Source organism: Enoplosus armatus, chromosome 20 (assembly GCF_043641665.1).
Source record: "Enoplosus armatus isolate fEnoArm2 chromosome 20, fEnoArm2.hap1, whole genome shotgun sequence".
Classification (NCBI taxonomy): Eukaryota; Metazoa; Chordata; class Actinopteri; order Centrarchiformes; family Enoplosidae; genus Enoplosus; species Enoplosus armatus.
In genome coordinates this window covers 18,297,672-18,321,225 of record NC_092199.1, presented here as the reverse complement: position 1 = coordinate 18,321,225, position 23,554 = coordinate 18,297,672, and the positions used below count along the sequence as shown (strand labels likewise).

General features: G+C 44.9%; 2 protein-coding genes across 2 annotated transcripts; both read right to left on the bottom strand.

Moving 5' to 3' along the window:
• Positions 1 to 1,600: 1,600 nt before the first annotated feature.
• Positions 1,601 to 8,446, bottom strand: rfng (RFNG O-fucosylpeptide 3-beta-N-acetylglucosaminyltransferase). Its single transcript, XM_070926507.1, has 10 exons — positions 8,252 to 8,446; positions 8,158 to 8,200; positions 7,967 to 8,112; positions 4,766 to 4,814; positions 4,319 to 4,421; positions 3,807 to 3,960; positions 3,639 to 3,724; positions 2,998 to 3,163; positions 2,560 to 2,645; positions 1,601 to 1,720 (listed from the first exon to the last, which is right to left on the bottom strand). The coding sequence occupies exons 1-10, from the start codon at positions 8,444 to 8,446 to the stop codon at positions 1,645 to 1,647; spliced, it is 1,104 nt and encodes a 367-aa protein (XP_070782608.1). The 3' UTR covers positions 1,601 to 1,644.
• A 3,729-nt stretch (positions 8,447 to 12,175) lies between these two features.
• Positions 12,176 to 23,049, bottom strand: LOC139302875 (NLR family CARD domain-containing protein 3-like). Its single transcript, XM_070926489.1, has 12 exons — positions 22,952 to 23,049; positions 22,319 to 22,432; positions 21,133 to 21,246; positions 20,940 to 21,003; positions 20,539 to 20,779; positions 17,757 to 19,548; positions 17,480 to 17,653; positions 15,319 to 15,492; positions 14,926 to 15,099; positions 14,103 to 14,276; positions 13,768 to 13,814; positions 12,176 to 13,581 (listed from the first exon to the last, which is right to left on the bottom strand). Exons 1-12 carry the CDS (start codon positions 23,029 to 23,031, stop codon positions 13,016 to 13,018), a joined length of 3,714 nt encoding a protein of 1,237 aa, XP_070782590.1. The 5' UTR covers positions 23,032 to 23,049; the 3' UTR covers positions 12,176 to 13,015.
• Positions 23,050 to 23,554: the final 505 nt, after the last annotated feature.

The window sequence follows — 23,554 nt, the reverse complement described above, 5'->3', positions numbered from 1 at the left end:
ATCGTATTAAGTAAACTTGCTGTGCTGGCAGCCACACGTTCTTATTTCAAACAAAAGAAAGCTCATTATCTAAAATGTTCTCACTTATGTTTGATAGGGCATTTTGTGATGTGGGTGATACCTTATCATGGACTTAAGTGTTGGTCAACGGGAAATCTGGACCGGATGGCAGTGCCAAACAAAAGGTCAGGGGTAATGTGGTTGAGATATCTTTGGCCCCACCCACTGATGTCAAGCGCCAACAAAGCAATTCCTCTCCGCCCCCAGAGTAGCTCCTGCCTGCAAGAAGTGAATGCAGAGCTAAAACTACAACCTATGCAAAGAGAGAGTACATGAGAAAGTTCACCATATTTACACCAACACTGTGTGGGTCTGCAGTCAGTAACATGCAGGATGTGACAACATCAAAGTAGTGCAAAACCATAAAGATGGGCTTGTTAGAAATACAAAGGCATCGGAACAATTACAACAGACTGAAATAAATGTGTGACCACACAGCCACACCAGGTTTTCTCACACAAACACATCATATCAAGACATGATCAGAGGTTTTTGAGACCAAAGAGAATAATAAAAGTGGTGAAATGAACTTTAAAACAATAAGAGTCATTGGACTGCGGGTGACAAGAGGAAAGTAAGGCCTTTCATTAAAACACTCAAACATCCATGGTGGAACTCGAGGCGATAATACTGCGGGGTCCTTCACATGCTGTAGCGTTTCCCTAAAGACGTGGTCATTGGTCGAGCCAAAGAGCCACTAGAGTTCAGGCTTTGAGATTATTACTTCCGTAGCTTCTTTAGCAAGAGTGCAAGGTTTCAAAGTACTGCCTTCCATTTCTGCCGCCTTTACCGTCGTGCTTCAGAAAAAGAACTGATTCTCGGGCTCTATCCACCAGCGGTAGGTGACTGGCCGTTGAAACGTCAGCTTGGATGGGCGTGAAATTCTTTTGGTTGAATCATTAACACAAACAAATTCTGCTTCTTTGAAAAAGTAACCCAAAAGAGAAAAGAGGAGCACTTAACTTTGGAGAGAAGTTACTCCCAGAGAGCTTTGAGAAACGAAACATCCAATTGCAGTGAGCCCCAAATTCTGTCGCTACAGCACTTGAGGTGTGCATTTCGCATTGGTCGATGCAGTTTTTACCGCTCCGGAACTTCTGGTGGCGCTGTACTAAATTAGCATCGTAGCTAAGGCGGCGTTTGATAACAAACCTGGTGGCTACATCTACATCCTGATATTTTGCCAAGAATTCTTTTGTTTGTCTGGTCTTGGTATGAGGCCACTGTGTTAGTTCTGGGAGTTCAAAAAAAAAAACACGAGTAATTTGTTTTTAAGTGCATCTTTCATTTCAAGCTGTGATCGACAGCGATGGACTGCACCCACCGAGGTCAGCGCAGCCCGAGTCAAAGAGACTGTTGTGTTTCTCTAACAGCTCTGCCCGTAGAAAACACTTAACACCAGCACTGCGGATTCATGAAGCATGGGGGGAGGCTGCTTTGGACAAAGGCATCCATCAAATGACATGTGCGAAGTAGTTCCAGCTGAACGTAGCTGGATCCAAACATGGGGGGGGGGGGGGGGATAAAGGTTTAGCAGGCATCAGTGCTGCAGGATAAAAAATTAAAAAAAAACCACAGTGGCTTTCAGTTTTTGTGGCGAGGTTTGAGCTTTGGACACCAGTCAGTCTCTGGATACAGAAGGCAGTGGACTGTCTTAAACCTGCAGGACGGAAGAGAAGAGAGTCAGGGACAAATGAACTTCTCTCACAACTTCTAACTTCTCTGTCTGTTTCAAGGATTTCTCAATCAGGTTTTTGTGACAAATTCTGATAGGCCTTACGTCCACGCTTCAAGTACAGTACACGGCCAAAAATATGTGGACACGTCCCTTTGGGTACTTCTGGTCTAGGTCTGTTTTTCCCAGTTTGGTCTACTCTTTTATTTATATAGCGCCAAATCACAACAAAAGTCATCTCATGACACTTTATAAAATAGAGCAGGTCTAGACCGACTCTTTATAATGTTATTTACAGAGACCCAACAGTTCCCACCATGAGCAAGCACTTTGGCGACAGTGGCAAGGAAAAAACTTCCTTTTAAAGAGGCAGAAACCTCGAGCAGAACCAGACTCTTCTTGAACCTGTTGGGTCTAGGTGTCTTAGTTCCAATGAAGGGAAAATCTTAATGCTCCAGCATAGTACAGCACAGATTTCCCAGTTGGTTGTGGAAGAACTGTACTGGCCCGCTCTCTATCTCTTGTACTTTAAAATAACTAAACAGATCAGTATCATGAATAGCCCTTACAAATATCAAAGGGGTTAGGTTACCATTAAAAAAAAAGCTTTGCTCACTTCTGATATGGATCCTTAAGATTGCATCAGAACACCGCTAACATGCATTGTAACAGAGGGTGACCACCTCAACAAATCAGAACACATTTTGAACAAAAGGCCATATTTGGCTCAGCACAGTAGTTTAAACCTCAGTTTGAAGTCTCACGGATGTTGTGTGGAGCAGCAGAAGGGCCACATTACGCTGTTTTATTATCAATGCGCTTACCTCGTGGGATCCTCAGCCAGCGAAAAGCCTCCAACAACGCTGACCACATTTCTTCTGTTCTCAAAGCCTCCGTAGCTAAGAGTCACCTGTCGCAAAAACAAACAGACACGCGCTATTTATATAGTGTTGAATCTTTCAACAGTCTTTCAACAACGCTTTGCCATCGGAGCTGCCGTGTTTACGAGCCGGCTTTGTTTATTGATATTTATAATCGAGACGTCATGATTGCAGTAATTTTCCTTTGTTTGTGTCGTTGCTACAGACCACAACTTAAAATAAAATCAACACAACTGCGAAAATCTGTTTCCGTGTTCTTTAATTGGGCCTATTTGCTAAATAGTCTACTCTAACCAGCCGATTCCCTGGAGACGCCATCTCCTTTATAGTCTCTCAAATGTTAACACATGCTGTACACAAAACACACACACACACACACACCTGCTCCAGCACAGTGTCAGTGGGCAGCTTCTGTAGGTTCTCCAGGTGAGAGTGGAAGAAGTGTGTGTGCGTCAGGGTCACCTCCAGCAGCGCTTCGATGATGTAGCCGATGGTGCAGTCGTCTGGCAGTCGGATCTTCTCCGCCGTGCTGATGAAATTCCCCAAACTGAAAGCAGAGGGCAGCGTTTCAGCCTGCAAAAGCCTGTCAGCAGCCGTTTAGGGCAGCCACTTCTAAAACTCACTTTCCTCCCAAGCAAGTGGAAAATAATTGCCTACATTATTTAGTCTAAGTTTATTATTGTACTTTTTAATATATGATGCTTAAGTCAGCGGTTGAGTTTTCATCCAACTGTTTTTACGCAAATTTGCAGTTTGCACATAAAAAACCTGAGTGGAAACACGGAAAAAAGTCCAAAACAAATGTCAAAAGATATGGCAAAACAGTTTTTACACTTTTACAAAGTTTTCAAGTGTTTCATTTCAGACCACAACAAGTGCAGGCACATTCTCTGAGGGCTTTCTGAAGACATTCTTCGAAAACATTTTTCTTCGAAACATTCTTTAGCTACTCGAGAGCTTACAAACAGGGTTGCTCATTGATTGTACATCAAATGTTTTCTACCACATAACCTATAACCTACCTGGTCCACGGGCTCATTTTCAGTGCCAGACCTCTGCTGATACAGAAACCTGCTCCACCTGTGGCGAACCAGAACTTGACGGACACCTGAAAATGGGACAAAAGCTTCTTTAATTCGCAGTTAGTGGAACCAAACACTCCTAATAAAAAAAAAAAAAAGCTGACTGACCGATCCGTCACTCTTGACCCTCTCTGCAGCCTCTATAGGATGATCCAGACTGGGCCGGCCCAGGTAGACATCCTGGCTGTGGTGGTAGGAGGAGAGCAGCCGTAGCAGGCTGGGGAGGATCACATAGTTATCGTCATCCACATGGCAGAACCACCTACAACACACACACACACACACACACACACACATACACAGTCAGCAGTGGAACTTCATTTGTAAGTGGATATGCGTTATTGGTGGTATCATCAATAACAGGGCGGCACGGTGGCGCAGTGGTTAGCACTGTCACACGGGATCGCAACGGGCTCCCGATGGAGACCAGCACCTCGCATGGCAGCTCGGACACCATCAGCGTGCGAACGGGTGAACGAGACCTGATCCGTAAAGCGCTTAGGGCGCCACGAAGGTTGAAAAGCGCTTTATAAGTGAAGACTGTTACCTGTTGAATTGGTTCATGAACTGTTAACCGCAGAAGTGATCTGTGCCTGACGTGAACACACCAGTTTACTCACTTTTTCTGAGACTCGATGAACTTGTCGTACTCCACAGACATCTTGCAGCACAGAGCCTGTCGGGTGTGAGCTGCTGAGCAGTTGGTGTTGATGATGTCAGCTCCTGGGAAAAGACAGCAGAGGGCTCCGTTTTTGGGGTCACAGACTGTGTATAAAGACGGACATCGTGACAGCTCCCCCCAAAGTGAAGCCTAACCCTTTTCTGGTATGTTTGGTTAGTAATTAGTTATTTGACGCTATAAAAATGGGTTGGACGGGTGTACGGGCGGGATCTCGCGGTCCCACCCTGTTCTCCCATCTTCTCTTATCTTTATGTCCTACCTCTGTTCCATTCTTCATTGTTACAACAAAAGGATGTTTGATGTTTATTTTGATCAGCTGGGTCACTACATATCAAAAGGCCACATAAAATGAATGAGGAATATTTCTCTTGGTGCAGCTTCTTACCGGTTCTCATCCGCAGCTCCTTGTCCTCACCGTCAGTGAATATGTAGGTCTGAAACAGACAAAGACACACTGTTGAGAAACTGTTAATGCAAGCACGCACACACACACACACACACATATATTCATGCTCCCCTACTGGGACACAATGAAGTGGCTCCATTGTTTTCTCTTGTTGATGAGGACATGTGTGCAGCTGCAGGAGGAAGAGCACAGACAGAGCAAAAAATCACACACACACACGCTTAAAATAAAAGAGAGGAAGAGCTAATACTAGCTTGGAAATTAGTACCAAATGAGTCGAGAGATCATATACAAGAGCATCGACTGCATGCCTCTTTTCACCTTTTTGGTTCTCTTTAGGTTCTGTCGTGCAGATAAAATCCAAGTTAAACTCCTGTATGGACAGTAGTAATGTACAGTGCACAGAGACAGGCCCTCTCCAGAGCCCTGCAGGCAGGCTTTAACCTTCACATACCATCAAAATGACACCATCAAAAAGGGCTCCTTTCACGTGACCCTGGGATTCTGTCAAATAAGCCATTGTCCGTCTCTTTATGTGAAGGTACCCTCCTCTGCACGCCACCCAGCCCATTACAGTAGAGGAGCCACGCTGATGCGTTTACATTAAGTACAAATTGGTACGAGTAGCTTTTAATTTTACAGGCAGTTGTAAACACAAGGGGCAGATTTTACTGACCTAAGAGCAGTAAAATGAAACGGCAACAGCCTCCCAGTAATAAATGGCCAGTTAAAGTTGACAGCTAACGCAGAACAGAGTCACAGCGAAGCCCTTTCACAGCAAGGCCTGGACTCCGGGGGCCAGTGTGAGCCGAGCTGTTGATACTGGGAGCACAAACGGAACTGGAACTCCTCCCACTCTCTCCGACTGCTACATTTCTGGGTGAAGTGGGGCAGAGTGTTTCTGCGGTTAAACCTCCTTCTCTCCACACTGAGGCTTTTTGTCCAGCAGGGGGACTTACTAATTGCTTTTCATAGTGCTCCATACAGAGCTGGTCACATTGCTTTCTGTGTTAGATACTTTTAAGCTTTATATGAGGTACTTGGGAGCGCTTCATACAAAAGCCTCCCTTCATTCACATTTGGCTTTGTGTGTTAAAAACCTTTAAAGTGTGAAAACAGGCCGTGTCATGTTGGCTGAATATTAATGACCCATTGGAAATTGTGGGGGACAATCCACTTTGTCGATTTTTCTGATGTAAACCGTAGACCACGGCTCAAAATAGAGCTGGAACAGTTAATTGCTGATACAAAACCTGTTTTTCTTTGCAGATCATAGATGCTTGGGTGCATTTAGGAATGGAGAGCGCGCTCCAGTGACAAGAGCTCATTAGCACAGTTGCAAAATAAAGCTGGAGTCACGAAATGTTAACAGCCACCTCACTAATGGTTTAAAACTATCAACCAGCACACGTGGGCCGTCCCTACGAAACTCTCAGCACTGTCTACATAGTGCGCATCAGCATTTTACTTGTACCTGTTAGGGCAGGACAAATTACATCACCCAGGATAGTTCCTCCCAACTTCAGCCTGAACAGCCTCTCTATGCTTCTGAGCATGCTGAAGACTTCTTGTCCTTGTTGGCTTAAAGGTTTACCGTGACAACAGTTTCCAGAGTCGCTGATGAATGAACTGTCAAAGCTCAACTGTTCTGCCATATTGGAGGAGAGTCAGAGTTGTGGTGCGGTGAGTGGTGGGTGGGTGGGTGTGTGTGTGGATATGATGGTGTATGGTGGTTGGTGGGGTACAGATTCTTTCATTTGGAGAATGAGCACGGCAAAGTGTTTTAGCGTGCGTCTCCCAGTTTCAGGTTCCAGAGGCCCGGGTCAGACTGCCATCATGGAACACAAACGCGCACACACTTCTGAGTAATAGGTCTTCTCCAAAGCGAAGAGTGACATGCAGCGGTCGAAAGTGTAGAAGAACGCCACAGTGACCTCAGTAAACAACTTGGTCTGATGGGGATTCTGACACTGAGCAGATGAGTCTTGTGGTTCCACTAAATGTCAACGAGGACAAACTCTAACCGCATCAGCGAGGAATTTCTGGTGGTGATAAGGCAACACCCAAGCAACCGACACATGGTGTACGCAGGAAAAGAGCCAAATCCATTAGTTACGACCTGCTGGCAGCATGCAGCTGCTCGCTTTAATGATCGCAACTCGTGAATTATTACAGGAGGGCTTTGAGCGCATGGATCGTCCAATATGGCTGCCAGGGGTGTGCCTGACAGCCATATTGGATGGAAAGGAGGAAGGAAACAGAACACTGTCAGAGCACTGAACCCACGGTGAATAACGTTAGCGTTAGCAGCTAGCGCTTCTCCAAGAGCACAGCCCCCCCCCCCCCGTAGCATTTACAATATGTACATAATGTGCTGCAGCATTTCTGATACAGTACTTGAAATAAAATGAGATGAAATAAAATTGATATTTAGCTGAAATAATATTAAATCCCAGCTGAATCGAATCAGCTTTGAATCGCAGTTACAGTCCCAGAACAGAAGTACAGAACCCACCAATTTTGGCATTTTGCTTAATATGAGATAAATTATTGAAGTTATCATAATTAGTGAAGATGTTCTGTCAATCAACTAATCCTTTCAGCGCTACAGTATTTGAAACTGCCTACTACATACTACCGACAAATGCAGTATGGCGTACATGCAGCATGTTATATTTGTATGTACTACTTCTCATATCAGTATGCAGTATTAAATTGTAGTATTAGTATTAGATTGATTTTGCAGTACGCCCGGCCAGGCTTAGCCGGTTTCCGGTTTGGAAAGCGGAAGTAATAATCATGCAGGTATTATCAAAGATACTCTATGACTATAAACCGTCTCTGGTCGGCCTTACAAAAGTGGGAACAAACTTTTAGATGAGGCCTTGTACATCTAATACGAGTGGGAGAGTCAAATCTGTTCAGAAACAGATTTTGGTGGACTGCTGAGGTGAAATAAGTGAAAGTTTACGTAACGTTAATGGCAATCCACCACCAGCGCTTTGCATTGTGGGAGACGGTATGCGAGGTAGACTGGTCCGATGCAGACTGGAGATTGATTCCGAGTTAGTATGACATCCACATACTGCATATATATATATTTTGTTCACAGCCTACAGGTAGCACAGGTAAGTTAAGGCTACATCCAAACCAATTAATAACCAATCCAGCTCTCCTCACCTGTTCTTTAGCTCGGGAAACCCAGGTCTGAATCAGCAACTCCAGTCTGGACTTGTGGTACTTCCTGGTAGTCTTCACTGCGATAAAAATGTCCTTTAACTCCAACAGATCCCGAGACCTAGACCCCGAAAGTCCACCACCCTTTCCTCCAGGAAGAGCTCCTCTTATGGAGTCTGTCCCCCTTTTGGGACTATGGTTATCATTCCTCGTAACTTCAGTCTCGATGGATCCCCCCTGTCCGGTTGAGCTCCTATTCAGTCCTGTGTTGGGGTCAATTTCCGCCACATGGACGGACACTGCTGGAACCCCGGCATGGTGCGACGGGCTCTCGTGTGCGGGTCTGACTTGGGGTCGGGGCTGAGGCAGGTCTGCCTGGCGCGCTGGGGGCTGGAGGGCGGGGATGAGCAGAAGCAAGAGGCCGCAGAATGCGAGGGAGAACAGGAAGCAGAACTTGCTGACGCCAACTGAAGCTATGTGCATCCTGACTGGCCAATGGAGCTGGTTCATCAGCCTCCAGGGCTGCAGTCATTTCCAACACCACCCTGTCCCATCCTCACACCATCACATGGAAACCTGCACAGGAAAAGGGGAAAGATTCAACAGTGTATTTAGAGGCATGTTGTGCAGACGCAAGCTGCATGCCGGGCCAACAGGCCAGAGAAGATCTGAGGGCATGAATCACAGTATTGGGGGTCAACCACTCATACCAAAGACGTGGAGGGGGTTTCATGCTATATTTTCAGTTTTGCGATAGCTTCTTCACAATAAAAACCCAGGAAATGCATTCCTCTTGTTACTTCATGATACAAGCCTCTCAATGGTTCCCCAGTGGAAAGCTTTAAACCTATAATAACTGATTTGGGATCTGTGGACACGACATTGATACATCATCACCTGTTAAGTTAATCATCTCTTTAGCTGCTGAATGCTCCACTGTGCTCACCAGCTCACAGTGGCTTTTTACAGCGTTTTCTTTCTTTAATAGTCTGCAATAGCAAGTGTGTTGTGTACACACATATATATTCTTGTGTAGCTGTGTGCGAGGGGAGGAAAAATTAATAATAATAACAATATTAATAAATGAAATAAATATATAAGATAAAAACAGGGTTAGGGTTAGGGTATACTAAAAACTGTCTCAACTAACCTTTTAATTTCCATAGAATTAGTACATTTGAATTGTCTACTAAACTTCTAAGAAAGTATTAGGAAATGACAGACCCATAATATAATAATTAGAACTACATCACTACAATACGACCATTTAGAGTCCACTCATTAAAGAAATTCAAAAACATTCACTTTTATACATTTTCACACCGACTCATTTTGTTTTGTGAGGAAACGTTCTACAACCCCATTTTACAGCTCACTGGAGCCCACTTTGCTTGTGCCTCCCCCAGAATATAAAACCCCACACATCTGTTTCCAATACTGGTTTCTGTCCCCCACAAAACGGGACCTGTTTAGTACCAAAATGGAGGACATGAGCCCCACAGGCAGCAGACAGGCTGCACTCCTGCTGCTGATGTGGTGGGCGTTCAATACTGGTCTTCCACACAGACCGGAGCCGACCTACTGGTTGGAGAGCAGGTCAAAGAGGCTGCTCAAGGGGGTGAAGGCCAGCATCTAGGCCTGCTGAAGACCGTGTCCACACTGCACCACCTACCTGAAAAGTCAGCTTACATGTGGCCAGTCTTTTTTTTTTTTTTTTTTAAGCTTTCTCTCTCTACACACTGAAAAGCCAAAACAATGGGGAACAATTTGGAATGTGAGGATTTGCAACTATTTTTTTTTTTTTTTACTGTTTTCTTTGTTTATCATTGTAAATAGAATATATTGGTTTTGGACCAAGACATTTGTCACCTTAGGTCCTGGTTCTAAGGTCCACTAGGTCCTGGTTCTGGTCCTGGTTCATTGTGATGCGCCGACAGATGAATCGATAATGAAAATAAATAATTAGATGCAGCTCTACAAGCAAGCGTGCATATGATCATAAATACTGGTTAATGACATTTATAATGGGTGATCATCAAGTGCCACTGGGCAAGGCACTGGAGTTTCAAGGGTGCTGCCCTGTGAGGACGGTGATGTGGAGAAAAGAGCAAAGATCAATAACTTTGACACTAAAAAAAAGACGACATTCAGTGATTATTGCTTATCGGGTAACCATGCATATTTCTAATGTTTAGGCCACATTCACAGTTACAGTTAAAAGGTTCCATTTCCTCCACTGTTTAAAGGGCATTTGATCCGTTGTCACTGGCCTGCAGTGGCCCGACCTTCCAAGGCTTCCACTGGGAGACTTTATGAAATCAATCCATGTTTAAATAAAAAGGAACCCCAGCACCTAATCTGCCTTGAAACCAACACAGTCTCCGCGTTACCCGATACTTTCTTTGCAGCACATTGCCCTTAATCATTGAATGCCAACACTTAAGCTAGCTCTAGTAACTTCCGTGCAGCTATGCTACTTCCGTTGAAAAAAAAAAATCAATTTAAGTTCGACTTGTTTATACGCAACGTTACCTGTCGAGTCGTCGCGGCGCAAGTGATTTAAAGAGTCAAAGAGACACGCTGTTCAATTCGGCGTACGTACGACGCACCAAGCAACTCTCGTTTCCATTACATTTACACGGAACATTGGTGGATAAAACGTGTGAATTCTGAGGAAATTCGTTGCAAAAGTAACGTGAAAACTTTAAAATATGTTTCAAATATATGCCGATTGAATGGCTACACGTATGACGACTTGGAGAGCAATTTGTATGAATTCATATATATATATTAAAAAAAGAAGGTCGCCCTCTTGTTCAACGCGACGCAAATAGTCAAGTCTAAAATGGACAAATGGAAAGATTTCCGAGCGGAGTCCGCCGAGGCGGTGCAACAGCTTTGGAGAAGAATTGCATTGGGACTTTGCCGCAGCACTTACCATGAAATTTCAGGGGACACATTTGACTTCTTCTTTCCAGTATGGCGCTTTTAAGTCACTCTGGAAACGGCAAGGGAGCGTGCGGCGTTTACTGAAGCACAACTAGCTAGCTTGCTGGAAAAACAAATCCTCTGTTTCGACGGAGTTGAATTAAATGTGCCACCGGTGCGCTCGACTCGTTGTCATCCTTATTGTTACGACGTGACTTTAAATTTACAATTGTTTTCGTAGTTCCTCTGCCACTCCTGCCCTCTCGGTTTAGATAGTCGATCTTACTTGGAAGTTTAGGAAGTCATAAAGAAGACTTATACAAGCTAAAGGTTACTTTGACTGCCAGCTCGGCCGCCTCTAGTTAACCAAATATTCCACAAACCACTAAACTCATCCACAATTGCCCTGCCAAGCTAGCCAGGATAACGGAATCGCTATTCCGGTTGAATCTTTCAAAATAAAAGAGCAATCGAAGCAACGTACCATCCGCGTGGTAGACGAAGCAAGATGGCCTGATTGAACGATGGTGTTACTAAGGCCAAGAAATAAAACCTCGTAACTTTTTTTCTGAAGTATTGGGTAGATCGTGAAATTTCGTAAAATATCTGGTACTCATTCACAATAAGCTCTATTAGTTACATTGATTAAAAAAAAGTAATTGCATGGTAAAAGCATTTCCCTCTTCTATAGGGTATTTACAGTCATTTGGACCTATGTAAAACTAATAACATTATACAACTATCTATAAAACTTGGCATGGTGGCGGTTAAAATGCTAACCGTTTCAATGTTGTTAAAAAAAAGTCACGCTTTCATTTTGAAAAAAAGTGTACTTCTGGTATTGCGCGGTAACTAGCGAGCTTGACGCAGCTCTCAGTCGCTGCTTTATTCTGCGATTGTTGTTTGTTTCTGAAGCCGACTTCTTTCAGTTGCAGCTCAGCGCCCTCTGCCGGTCGTAATAACGCAGTGCTTCGCTAGCTTTGTGTTTAAAAGCATAATATAATATAACGAAGTTCAGTTCTCTGCATACACCTTAGTTGTGTTCGAATGGTGGGAAAAATCTCTGACCATAATTCGAAAACATGAGACACTTTTACGGCACACATATCCAGAGATGTGTATACACAAGTAGGGACTTTTACTAGGAGGAATCCATTGTTATTACATTGCCACTATTAATATTTTCTGCTTCTATCCCACAATACCGCATGTCATTATCAACCTTCCATTAATGATCAGAAACACTGCATATACAGTACTTAATAATTCTAATAATGCATTTTATTTATAGGGTGCTTTACATGGCACTCAAAGGCACTTTACATAAGTTCAAATGGTCACAGAAAGTTAACACATTGAAAACATAAACACACATTAATCACACATTGAAAGCAGTTCTGAAAAGGTGAGTTTTGATTAGTGATTTGATTAGTGAAATGAATCAGATGTTGCAGACGTGAGATGGTGAGGCAGAGGTTGTTAATGGTTTTGCTGAGGGACTTGGGACCAATGATGATCATGTCTGATTTATCACAGTTTAGCATGACAAAATTGGCTCGCGGCCATGATTTGATTGCAGTGAGGCAGTGTGGTCCGAGTCGCAGTGGTGATGGATTTAGCGGAGATGTAGAGTTAGACGTCGTCGGCGTAGCAGTGGAAGTGGAGACCATGACGCGGATGATTTTTTTTTTGACTCAACCCCACATACACCACACACCTGCTGCCCCAAATACTCACTAGAGCACCAAATCGCCTTAACATAGGTTTGCATTTCTTCACTTCAATCCAATTCAATTTTATTTATACGGCACCAAATCACAATAAAAATATCTCACGACCCTTTACATTTATGTGGTTATGGAAAAAACACATGGGGACTATCTCTTCAATAGAAAGTAGTCCTAAAGAAAAATGTTGACATCAAGGTTGATGGATTAACCGCAGTGACTGGGACAAAAATTCAATTTACATTCACTGTATTGACAGCACAAGTTTCAGACGTGGATATCTCAAAACCTCAACTTAATAAAATCTTTTACATATAGTTATGCATATTTATTATGTACGTGTGTGTGTGTGTGTGTGTATGATGGTGTGCATGGGATTGCAGCTGTCAGTGTTTCTCTAGTATTCTTCATCCATCTGATGTAGAGACACCGAGTTGCAAAGCCCATACGTAAACTCCGACCGAATCCTAAAGGCAGGGTAGACGGGTTCAGTGAAGGTGCACTGGAAGGTGTGGATGTGGCTTAGCGCGTCCGAGGCGACTCTGTAGAAGGCCACAGTACCAGCAGGCCAGTCCACATACACTGCCACTCTGTTCCACACGGTGGGGGGGAAGGCGGGGCTGTGGACGCTTTTGACTCTGTTGTTGTGCCAGACAGAGTAACCAGCGGCAGAGCAGTCCAGACTCCAGGAGCTGCCGTTCCCTCCGATCCGGCTGTCGTTACCGTATCCGCTCCGTTTGATTCCTCTGTAAGTCACCCCTACAGATACCTGCCCTATCCAGTTGACCTCCCAGTAACAGCGGCCAGTCAGACCATTTCTGCACAGCAGCTGGTGCCAGCACTGAAATCTCTCAGAGAGGTCGGGGTGTGCCTGCTCCTCCTCCTCGTCGGTCACGATGTTGTTCTCCAACAGGAACAGGTTCCTGTGCGCTGTGTCTGGGTCCATTGTGAGCTCACAGGCATCTGATAGAGAGAACAGGGCACAGCACAGCAGCAGTTACCGACTTAGATGAACTCGCTGTGTCACCTGTGTTGCTTAACGTGTGGACCGTCCTGCACCTTCCCGCCTTTTTCTTGTAGGAATAGAGGAATTGATTAGAAATCCATGTACAGGTTTGCTTTCAATAAATCAACCGAAAACACACTTACACTTCCTTAGCCCTGGTTTTGACCGTTGCTCTCCACCGTTGTCCATCCTGGAAGGAGGAGGTTAACAGAGTCAAACCAGCAGAATCTCCAACATGGAAGAAACATGGATACTAAATTGTTTTCATACACACTGTTTCCAGTAACTATACTATAAATTATTGCCAGTATCCATGTTCTTAAACGCAGTAAGCTTTTGACCTCTCCTGCACTAACTGCAGTACTGAGAATTGCTTCACAACAACACTCCACGTCCAAATGTATCTATGAGAAAATAGTTCCCAAAGTCTAGCACCTGCACCAGACACTGGTGTGTCAGGCAGCACTCCTCTCCCTACCTGACGGTGTCCAGTCTCGAGAGCGGGTCCTCGCGTCCAGCAGAGAGCAGCTTCACTGCCGAGTCTCCCGGGTGATTGTAGCTCAGGTCGAGCTCTCTCAGATGGGAGAGTTTGGAGCTCAGTGCTGAGGCCAGGGAGGCACAGCCCTCCTCCGTGAGCAGACAACCCGACAGACTGCAAACATCCCAAAGACAATACATGCCAGATAAGGATATTCATGAGGACAGGTGGGTGTGACAATATTCTCTCTCTCTGTCTCTCCCCATTTCCTGAATTTAATATTTGGGAAAATCAGGTCACTATCAGCGTTGATAACACTCTGGTGGACTACATCGATGCAGGCCTAGTGAGAGAGAGTGTGTGTGTGTGTGTGTGTGTGTGTGTGTGTGTGTGTGTGTATAATATAGAGGACATTTTAGGTGGGCTGATTTTAAGCGTTTCTTCCCTTTCTCAGCTTTAAGTTTGGTAGCTTCACAAAGTTTAGTACATTTGAACTATCCTTCTATTGGTGTATGAATTTAACGGCGCGTATTGGTGTTCAAAAACCTGAAAAACTCCGACCGGTGCAAGACATAATGTCAACTAATCCAAACTGTTTGCTGAAACTTGGGCTGAAAATCAGTCAGTCCGTGTTAAGACTCCATCACTCACGGTAAGAATCTAAGAAGCCGTCTGTAACAGAAATGTCAGCTACAATAACACGGTTTTGAAAGATGGTGGATTGTGGAAAATTCGGCCTATGTAGCTTAACCACTGTAGGAAATATGTGACCGCAAATAGATAGAATTATCTGGTTGATAAAAGCATTTTGACAGGATCGAACCTGAGAGTTTCCAGTTTGCTGTGTGGACTCTGAAGTCCGGCAGACAGCAGCTTCACCCCCGAATCCTGCAGGTCGTTGTTACTCAGGGCCAGCTCTCTCAGACTGGAGGACTGGCTGCTGAGGACTGACGCCAGAACCTCGCAGCTTTCATGTGATAAGTTACAGCCACTCAGCCTGAAGAAAAATTATGACAAAATGACAAAGATTGCAGCTCACGAGGAACAATAAGGTCAATGTGACTCAGTGCCCAAACTAGTCATGCTTTAAATATATGATTTCTATATACATTCCAACATTCTGAGCAAAACATGCCATTCAAATCCTAAAGGTTGACTGTTTTCGCAGCATGGACCTCGGTTTGGCAAAATATCACAAAGGCTAACATGACCTAACCTGAGAATTTCCAGTGTACAGTGTGGACTCCCAAGGCCGGCAGAGAGCTGCTTCACTCCTGAATCCAGCAGGTCGTTGTCACTCAGGTCCAGCTCTCTCAGACTCGAGGGCCGGCTGCTGAGAACTGAGATGAGAGCTTTACAGCTTCTCCACGACAGTCTACAGCCATTTAGCCTGAAGGAGCAACATTGAGTGGTCACTTTTAATGTTGAATCTCAGATGAAGGAATAACATTTCAGCTAGTACTCCAACTTGTAAGGCTGACCGGAAATATTCAAATATTTCTTCTTTACATTGGTATTTAAATCTCAAAAGGAGAATTTGAAGTTTCATTGATTTTTTATCCTGTTTTCATTTTAGTCAGAGACACTTAGAAAAAGGAATTGACTGCTTATAGCAACTGGCTTCCACCCACAGTCCAAGAGGCATGAACCAGGAGATGGAGAAGGCCCTATGGTCCATCTCTTCCCACAACCCGTCCTCCTGGTTGCTACAGCTCCTGTGGGTGGAATATGCCCACCGCACCCTTCTCAGTTCTGACACCGGCCTCCCTGTTCCAGTGCATCCACGGCTCGCGGCTGCCACACCTGGAAGGCCCGCTCCACACTTCTATGGTTCTCCACATGCTACAAGACGAATGCCGACCCGCGGCGCACCCAGGCCAGCCACTACTTGCCCGGGCAAAAGGTCTGACTTTCTACCCGGGACCTTCACTTAGGGTCCAGTTTTGGAAGTTGCCCCTTGCTTCGTGTTGCCCATTTCTATCACCAAGGTGGTAACTCAGACTTCCTCATGCCATGCGCATCCAACCCACCTGCCATGTCTCCAGGGTCAAGCTTGCAAGGGAGAGTCCACTCGTGCACGTCACAGGGTCTGCTAATTCATAAACATTCCTGCTGTTCACTGTGCTGCCACGCTCCAAAGAGACTTACAATAAGTGTATTCAACCATGTGGATACAACCCAAAAACTGCAAGAATGGCTTGGGGTGTATGGTTTGACCTATGTTCTGGATGTAGGATGGGCCTGATAGACAAGTACCAGTGTCTTGAATCAGATTTGAGCAGCCACTGGGCAGGGTGCAAAGGAGCGGTGTAGTGTGAGAGAATGAATAGGTTGAAGACCAGCCAGGAGTGAGTTGCAGTAGTCTAAATGTGAGCCTGGACCAGAACCTACACCGCCTCCTAGCTGAGGACCAGACGTGGCTGGAGATGTGTCTAGAGAATGAATCTGCAAGAGTGGGCCGTCGCAGCAATGTTTGTAGCGAAGGACAGCTAGCTGGTCATCCAAGTGTCACACCCAGGTTCCTTACAGTCCAAGCCAGGGAGAGGTCATGGACGGAAGGAAGAGCGGCTCAGTCTTGTCGAGGCTGAGCTTCAGGCGGTGTGCAGATGTTGGCACCTCACCACATGGGTGAACAAAGAGAGGCCTATATGTACAAGATGAAAGCCTAAATCTCACCACGAGGGTCATCAGGCCTTGCAAAATCACACCATGAGCGTGAAGTTGGTTTGAATTCAATTCAGCGGAGTTCACTGAACGAGACCCACGGCCATGACGTCACCAAAGATATGAGAATCAGCGCACCCCTTTCCACTGCGACTTCGCGTTGCTACAGGAGGTGTAAATACAATTTTTGTATTTTCAACTGGGCTCTTTAACTTGCTGGACAAGTAACGCAATGTTTTGTGTCCACTGAACACCTTTTTGGAGAAAATCAGTGGGTCCTGCTTGTTTCCATGTGTTTAACACATTGTATTGATTGTATTGTTTATGTTATTATCCTCCGCTGCAAGCAGGCTAAAGCCAGTACGCTGCACTTTTATCAGTTAAAAGACCAGTGCCACGGGTTGGCGAATCTGACTTCACATGCCGAGTTCCAGAGGGACAGTTACTGTGTCTTTCTGCATCTTAATACTGATTACTTGTGGAATTAACGTTAATTAGCGGCAGGTGATATGACCTGCCATCCGACCAGCTTTGACCTTTTGGTGCATCACATGAGTCACATCAAAGAGTTGCCCTTTGCACATAATACAGCGAGTGTTCACTAATTCTGAGGCTGTTTGTAAATTTCCCCGCTGTGGGATAAATAAAGTCAAAGTCTAAGTTCTGACTTTGTGGATCACATCAAATCATTTCACAAGAACTGTAAGTCCGACCTGAGAGCTTCCAGTTTACAGTGTGGACTCCCCAGGTCAGCAGACAGCAGCTTCACCCCTGAATCCTGCGGGTCGTTGTAACTCAGGTCCAACTCTATCAGACTAGAGGACTGGCTGCTGAGAACTGAGGCCAGAGCTTTACAGCTTCTACTTGATAGGTTACAGCCACTCAGCCTGAAGAAGTAAGGGGAAAAAGGCAACAAGTTATCAATTATTTTCTTTCTTGCTTTACAGCTGTATATTTAATTTAATGTATTTGGTTGTGCTATGAACGTACAGAGATTTACTGGAAGCTTTGACCACTGGAAGCAGCCACAGTAGACCTTCCTCTGAAGCGGAGTACTTCCTCAGGTCAAACACGTCCAGATCTTTTTCTGAAGACAGCAAGATGAAGACCAGAGCTGACCACTGAGCAGGAGAAAGTCTATCTGTGGAAAGACTTCCAGAACTCAGGTACAATTGGATCTCCTCCACAAGGGAACAGTCGTGTAGCTCATTCAGACAGTGGAACAGGTTAATGCTTCTCTCCGCAGAGAGATCCTCCCCGATGTTACCCCTGATGTACTGGACTGTTTCCCGATTGGCCTGGGAGCGTGTTTGTGTCAGCAGGCCTTGTAGGAGAGTCTGATTGGTCTGCAACGACAAGCCCAGGAGGAAGCGGAGGAACAAATCCAGGTATCCATTTGGACTCTGTAAGGCCTTGTCCACTGCACTCTGGTAAAAGAGTTTTACTGCATATTTGTCATTTACTGGCCTAGACGTCAGAGCGGTCGGCTGTTCTTCTGACAGCAGATTGACACCAGAGTTGGTGAATGTCAGATGGACATGAAGAGCGGCCAGAAACTCCTGAACGCTCAGATGGACGAAGCAGAACACCTTGTCCTGGTACAGTCCTCTCTCCTCTTTGAAGATCTGTGTGAACACTCCTGAGTACACTGAGGCTGCTCTGATATCGATGCCACACTCCGTCAGGTCGGATTCGTAGAACATCAGGTTGCCTTTCTGCAGCTGCTCAAAAGCCAGTTTTCCAAGAGACACGATCACCTCCCTGCTCTTTGGACTCCAGTGTGGATCGGTCTCAGCTCCTCCATCATACTTGGCGTTCTTCAGTTTGGACTGAACCACCAGGAAGTGGATGTACATCTCAGTCAGGGTCTTGGGCAGCTCTCCTCCCTCTCTGGTCTTCAACACGTCCTCCAGAACTGTAGCAGTGATCCAGCAGAAGACCGGGATGTGGCACATGATGTGGAGGCTTCGAGATGTCTTGATGTGGGAGATGATCCTGCTGGCCTGCTCCTCATCTCTGAATCTCTTCCTGAAGTAGTACTCCTTCTGTGGGTCAGTGAACCCTCTGACCTCTGTCACCATGTCAACACACTCAGGAGGGATCTGATTGGCCGCTGCAGGCCGTGTCGTTATCCAGAGGCGAGCAGAGGGAAGCAGGTCCCCCCTGATGAGGTTTGTCAGCAGCGCATCCACCGAGGCAGACTCAGTGACATCAGTCAGGATCGCATTGTTGCGGAAGTCCAGAGGAAGTCGACACTCATCCAGACCGTCAAAGATGAACACGACCTGGAACTCTTCAAACCTGCAGATTTCTTTGGTTTCAGTAAAGAAGTAATGAACAAGTTCCACCAAGCTGTACTTTTTCTCTTTCAGCACGTTCAGCTCTCTGAAAGTGAACGGAAATGTGAACTGTACGTCCCGGTTGGCTTTGTCTTCAGCCCAGTCCAGAGTGAACTTCTGTGTTAAGACCGTTTTCCCAATGCCAGCCACTCCCTTTGTCATCACTGTTCTGATTGGTTGATCCCTTCCAGGTAGCGGCTGTAATACGTCTTTACATGCGATTGTCGTCACCAGTCTGTTCGGTCTCCTGGACGCCGTTTCAATCTGTCTGACCTCGTGTTCATCATTGACTTCTCCACTCCCGCCCTCTGTGATGTAGAGCTCTGTGTAGATTTGATCCAGACATGTTGGGTTTCCTGATTTAGCAATCCCCTCAAACAAGCATTGGAATGTCTTCTTAAGGTTAGATTTGAGTTTATACTGGCACATAGCAGAACTAGTTCCTGTCGGAGCAAACAACAAATGACACCAATGAGTGGATTTTAGAGCAGAATAAAAAGTGAAATATGAGGCTTTTCCAGGTGCTTATGTACACAAGCGTGATTTGGCTACAATTTCACTCAACCGCCTCACTCAAAGTTTTCGTTTCCTTCACGTTACCACATGACGTTAAAAGTGTTACAACGTTTTACCTGGAATTCCAACTGAAAACAGCCCTGTGTTAAAAAAAAAAAAAACACAACAGGGTTTTTTTGTCGTGGGGTCGCTTCAGGAACCAGTGAATGTAGAGAGGGAGAAACTCAGCTTCAGAGGAGATCAGAGAACCACCGCATTTGATAAACAACAGGTCGCCTTTCAAACTGACTTTCACCAATTTAAAAAGGAGCACATCTGTTTAAACAGATATTCATACAGATAGATTGCATTTCCAAAGGCATCCAAAAGTTGTAACAGGTACCTGTACATTTTTAAAAAATTTAGAATAGACACAGAAAAATTGTAAGACATTTCTACGGTGGCCCTGAAGTGCACACAACTGCAAAACAGAAAACACAACCGCAAAATCAACAAAAATGAATGAACAAATTGGCTGCCGTGTCTTGTGAATTGTCCTTTTTCGCTTTCTGACACTGTGTTTTGCACCTCAGGGGCACCGTACGTTTGTTTTCAAAACAAAACAAAAACCAAAAATGAAAAAAAAAAAAATGAACTGTAGGTATATTCTATCAGTTTAAAACATCTGGATTACATCATGTATAAGAGTCAGAATGTACGGCCTGACAGGGAAATGTGCTCATGTGCCGTCTGATATGTACGCTTTGTGAAGACTTTCCTTGACAAACATTCACATTTATACACCACTTTCATAATGTAATCATCCTGTTTTTGTACCAATTCCCATCTCAATAACGTTACCACATGGACTGCGCTAAAGCCACTTGTGTGTAGGCCGATGGCCGTTTGAGGCTGTACATATTCAAAAATGCTCTTACTGTTCTGCAGACAGTCAGCCAGCTCTTCCTGCTTCATTCTCCTGAGAAAGTGCTGCGTTATCTTCACAAAAGCCTCCCTGCTGCTGCTGCTGCTCCTCCTCCTCTGCTCTTCCTCCTCACTGCCCACAGCAACCTCATCTTCTGTCCACTTCTCGGAGCATTCTGGGTAGTCTGCACTCAGAATCTTCTGAAACCTCTTCAACTCGTTCTTCACAAAAGTGACTATGTTCTCTTCAAGCAGCTGGGACAGAATATTGTATAAAATCAACTTTCAACATCAGATTCATCTGCCATAGGCCGTAAATCCACAGATCCTAGGTCAGAAGAGCGTAGCACTCACGCTGTTTTGAGGTTTTTACAGTAATGTTAGTTGTAAAACGTGTGTTTGTGCACTTACACACCATAAATATGGAGTCCAGGTCTGTTTGATGCTGACAGGAAGCCTCTGATGTTTGTTGGTGGACTCTGTGGAGAGACCCCCCACCCCACCCACCCCGAAATGGTAAGAGGAATTGGGATGAAAAAGTGAATGACAAACTCACTGCTCCTTTTGAATTGAATGTGTGTGGGTGTGCAGGAGTTTCAAATCCTCACCTTATATCAACAGGTCGGCGCTCCTCTCTGAAATTTAAAGGAGACTCCATAGACCAGTTGCTCTTCAAGGACAGGCAGCTGGGTCCAGGGGAGTCTGCTCTCTGCTGCTGCATCCTGGCAGAAACACAGCATAATACTGCATTTTTCAATTGCAAACATAAGGCACTCCCACATAAACCTGCGAGTAAATCAATTCAATGAGTTGTAAGTGTAGTTTATGGTTATTCTTCTACTCAGAGCCCCGTAGCTTGAAAAAACAACTAATGGAGTCTATGGAGCCTCAAGTTGTTCAGTACAAAATAAATTAGGCTTTAGAAAATAAATAATTACATAAATAAACAGAGTAGAATCCATCAGTAAACTGTGAAATACTGAAAGAACTGGGGGACTGGGGGGATGTGATTGGCTAAAAAGGTGGAGGGGGCAAGGGGGGGGAGGGTGACTGGTGACGACATCACTGTTATGAAATGACACACTATTACCGTGAATAAAAGTGTGACTGGGAAAATTCCATTATAAATTAAAACTTTTTTTAAGGCATTTTGAAACAACAAATGTGTATAATTCAATGTAACAAACAAGAATAATGACATTTCACAATAATGAAAAATTAATTTGACTAATTTATTAAATGTTTTCTCAATGTAATTGTTAATTTAAATATTTGACTTGATTCATTCATATGCTTATTTGTTTCATAATGTCTGATTTATCTGTTTATCTAATATTATACAGTTTGGGTCCACATGCATGCAGATTGAGCATTGAATCAGTGTCACAATGACGGACTGTTAAAGTCAGAAACGGGGAAAGATGCTGGTCACAACATAACGCATGGATGGACTTATATCATAAAAACGATTTCAGATACCGTCAACATGACCGTTCACACATCAAAATGACTTATCAAAGAAAAGGTGAACGGAAAGAAAGCTGTCTTTTCAATAGGATTCGCAGCATCTCTACATTGTCAGATTACCTGCAGAAAGGAGGCAAAGGTTGGCCCCATCCATAGACTGTATATAAAGATGGACGACATACACGAAAGCACTGCAAAAGTGAAGCCAAGACATCACGATCTGCCCTGAGATAGTTATGATAATTATAGTTCTGATTTGGCGCTGTATGAATAAAACTGAATTGAAAATTGAATGTGTGTGGGTGTGCAGGAGTTTCAAATCCTCACCTTATATCAACAGGTCGGCGCTCCTCTCTGAAATTTAAAGGAGACTCCATAGACCAGTCGCTCTTCAAGGACAGGCAGCTGGGTCCAGGGGAGTCTGCTCTCTGCTGCTGCATCCTGGCAGAAACACAGCATAATACTGCATTTTTCAATTGCAAACATAAGGCACTACCACATAAACCTGCGAGCAAATCAATTCAATGAGTTGTAAGTGTAGTTTATGGTTATTCTTCTACTCAGAGCCCCGTAGCTTGAAAGAAAAAACTAATGGAGTCTATGGAGCCCCAAGTTGTTCAGTACAAAATAAATTAGGCTTTAGAAAATAAATAATTACATCAATAAACAGAGTAGAATCCACCAGTAAACTGTGAAATACTGAAAGAACTGGGGGACTGGGGGGGGGGGGGGGAGACGCGTCGGCCATCTTTATATACAGTTTATGGTCCCATCTTGTGCCCAAGTACACAAACATTTCCACATTCCTCAAGGTGCTCTGATGTGTTGCGAAGGAAATGGGGACTCCCATAGAGTGTTGGCTCTTCATGGACACACACACACACACACACACACGCATGGCTTTAAACCACGACGGTAGAGTGATTTCAATGCATGGACACCTGAAGGTACTCGTCTCACCTCGTAGCTTCAGTGCTGCATCCGTGTTCGCGGCTCTTAGTGGGGTGGACCCCCTCCTCTCTGCCCTCACGCTGATCCATCGTGGCAGAGTGGACACCTTCACACAAGCGCAACATCATGCTGGGATATAGTGTATAGATGGAATAGACTGTGTAAAAACACATAACACAAAAATATACTGCCCCCCCCCCACACACACACACACACACACACACACACACACACACACACACACACACACACACACACACACACAGAAAAAAACCCGTGACGCCGACCAGTGACGTTATCGTATTTAAGTTATCACTTGAAAAAGTTCGACGTTACAACGACATCAACAGTATGCTGTAACAACGCGATACGTGCGTCTGTCGCGATAACGCTAGCTGCCGTAGTCTCGCTCCGGAGCGCGGCTAGCTACTTCGTTCACCTCTCCCCTCCGCTGCTTCTGACCACACCGGCTACTGCTGCACCGTCTGACAAACAGCTGGCGACGCCGAGCACGTTGCAGGTACACTCGACGACTTCATTACCTACCGTTACAACCGACAGGCCGACGGAAGCAGTGCGGCGGCGGCAGCGTCACCCTTCGGGGTGTGTTTC

Coding starts and splice junctions, on each gene's coding strand:
- rfng (XM_070926507.1), bottom strand. CDS start 8,446: ATGCACATAGCTTCAGTTGGCGTCAGCAAGTTCTGCTTCCTGTTCTCC. Junction 8,201..8,251: donor TTCCAGCAGTGTCCGTCCAT/GTGGCGGAAATT, acceptor TCAACCGGACAG/GGGGGATCCATCGAGACTGA. Junction 4,422..4,765: donor GGAGCTGCGGATGAGAACCG/GTAAGAAGCTGC, acceptor GTCTTTTCCCAG/GAGCTGACATCATCAACACC.
- LOC139302875 (XM_070926489.1), bottom strand. CDS start 23,031: ATGGATCAGCGTGAGGGCAGAGAGGAGGGGGTCCACCCCACTAAGAGC. Junction 22,433..22,951: donor TGCAGCACTGAAGCTACGAG/GTGAGACGAGTA, acceptor TGTTTCTGCCAG/GATGCAGCAGCAGAGAGCAG. Junction 20,780..20,939: donor ACCTGGACTCCATATTTATG/GTGTGTAAGTGC, acceptor ATTCTGTCCCAG/CTGCTTGAAGAGAACATAGT.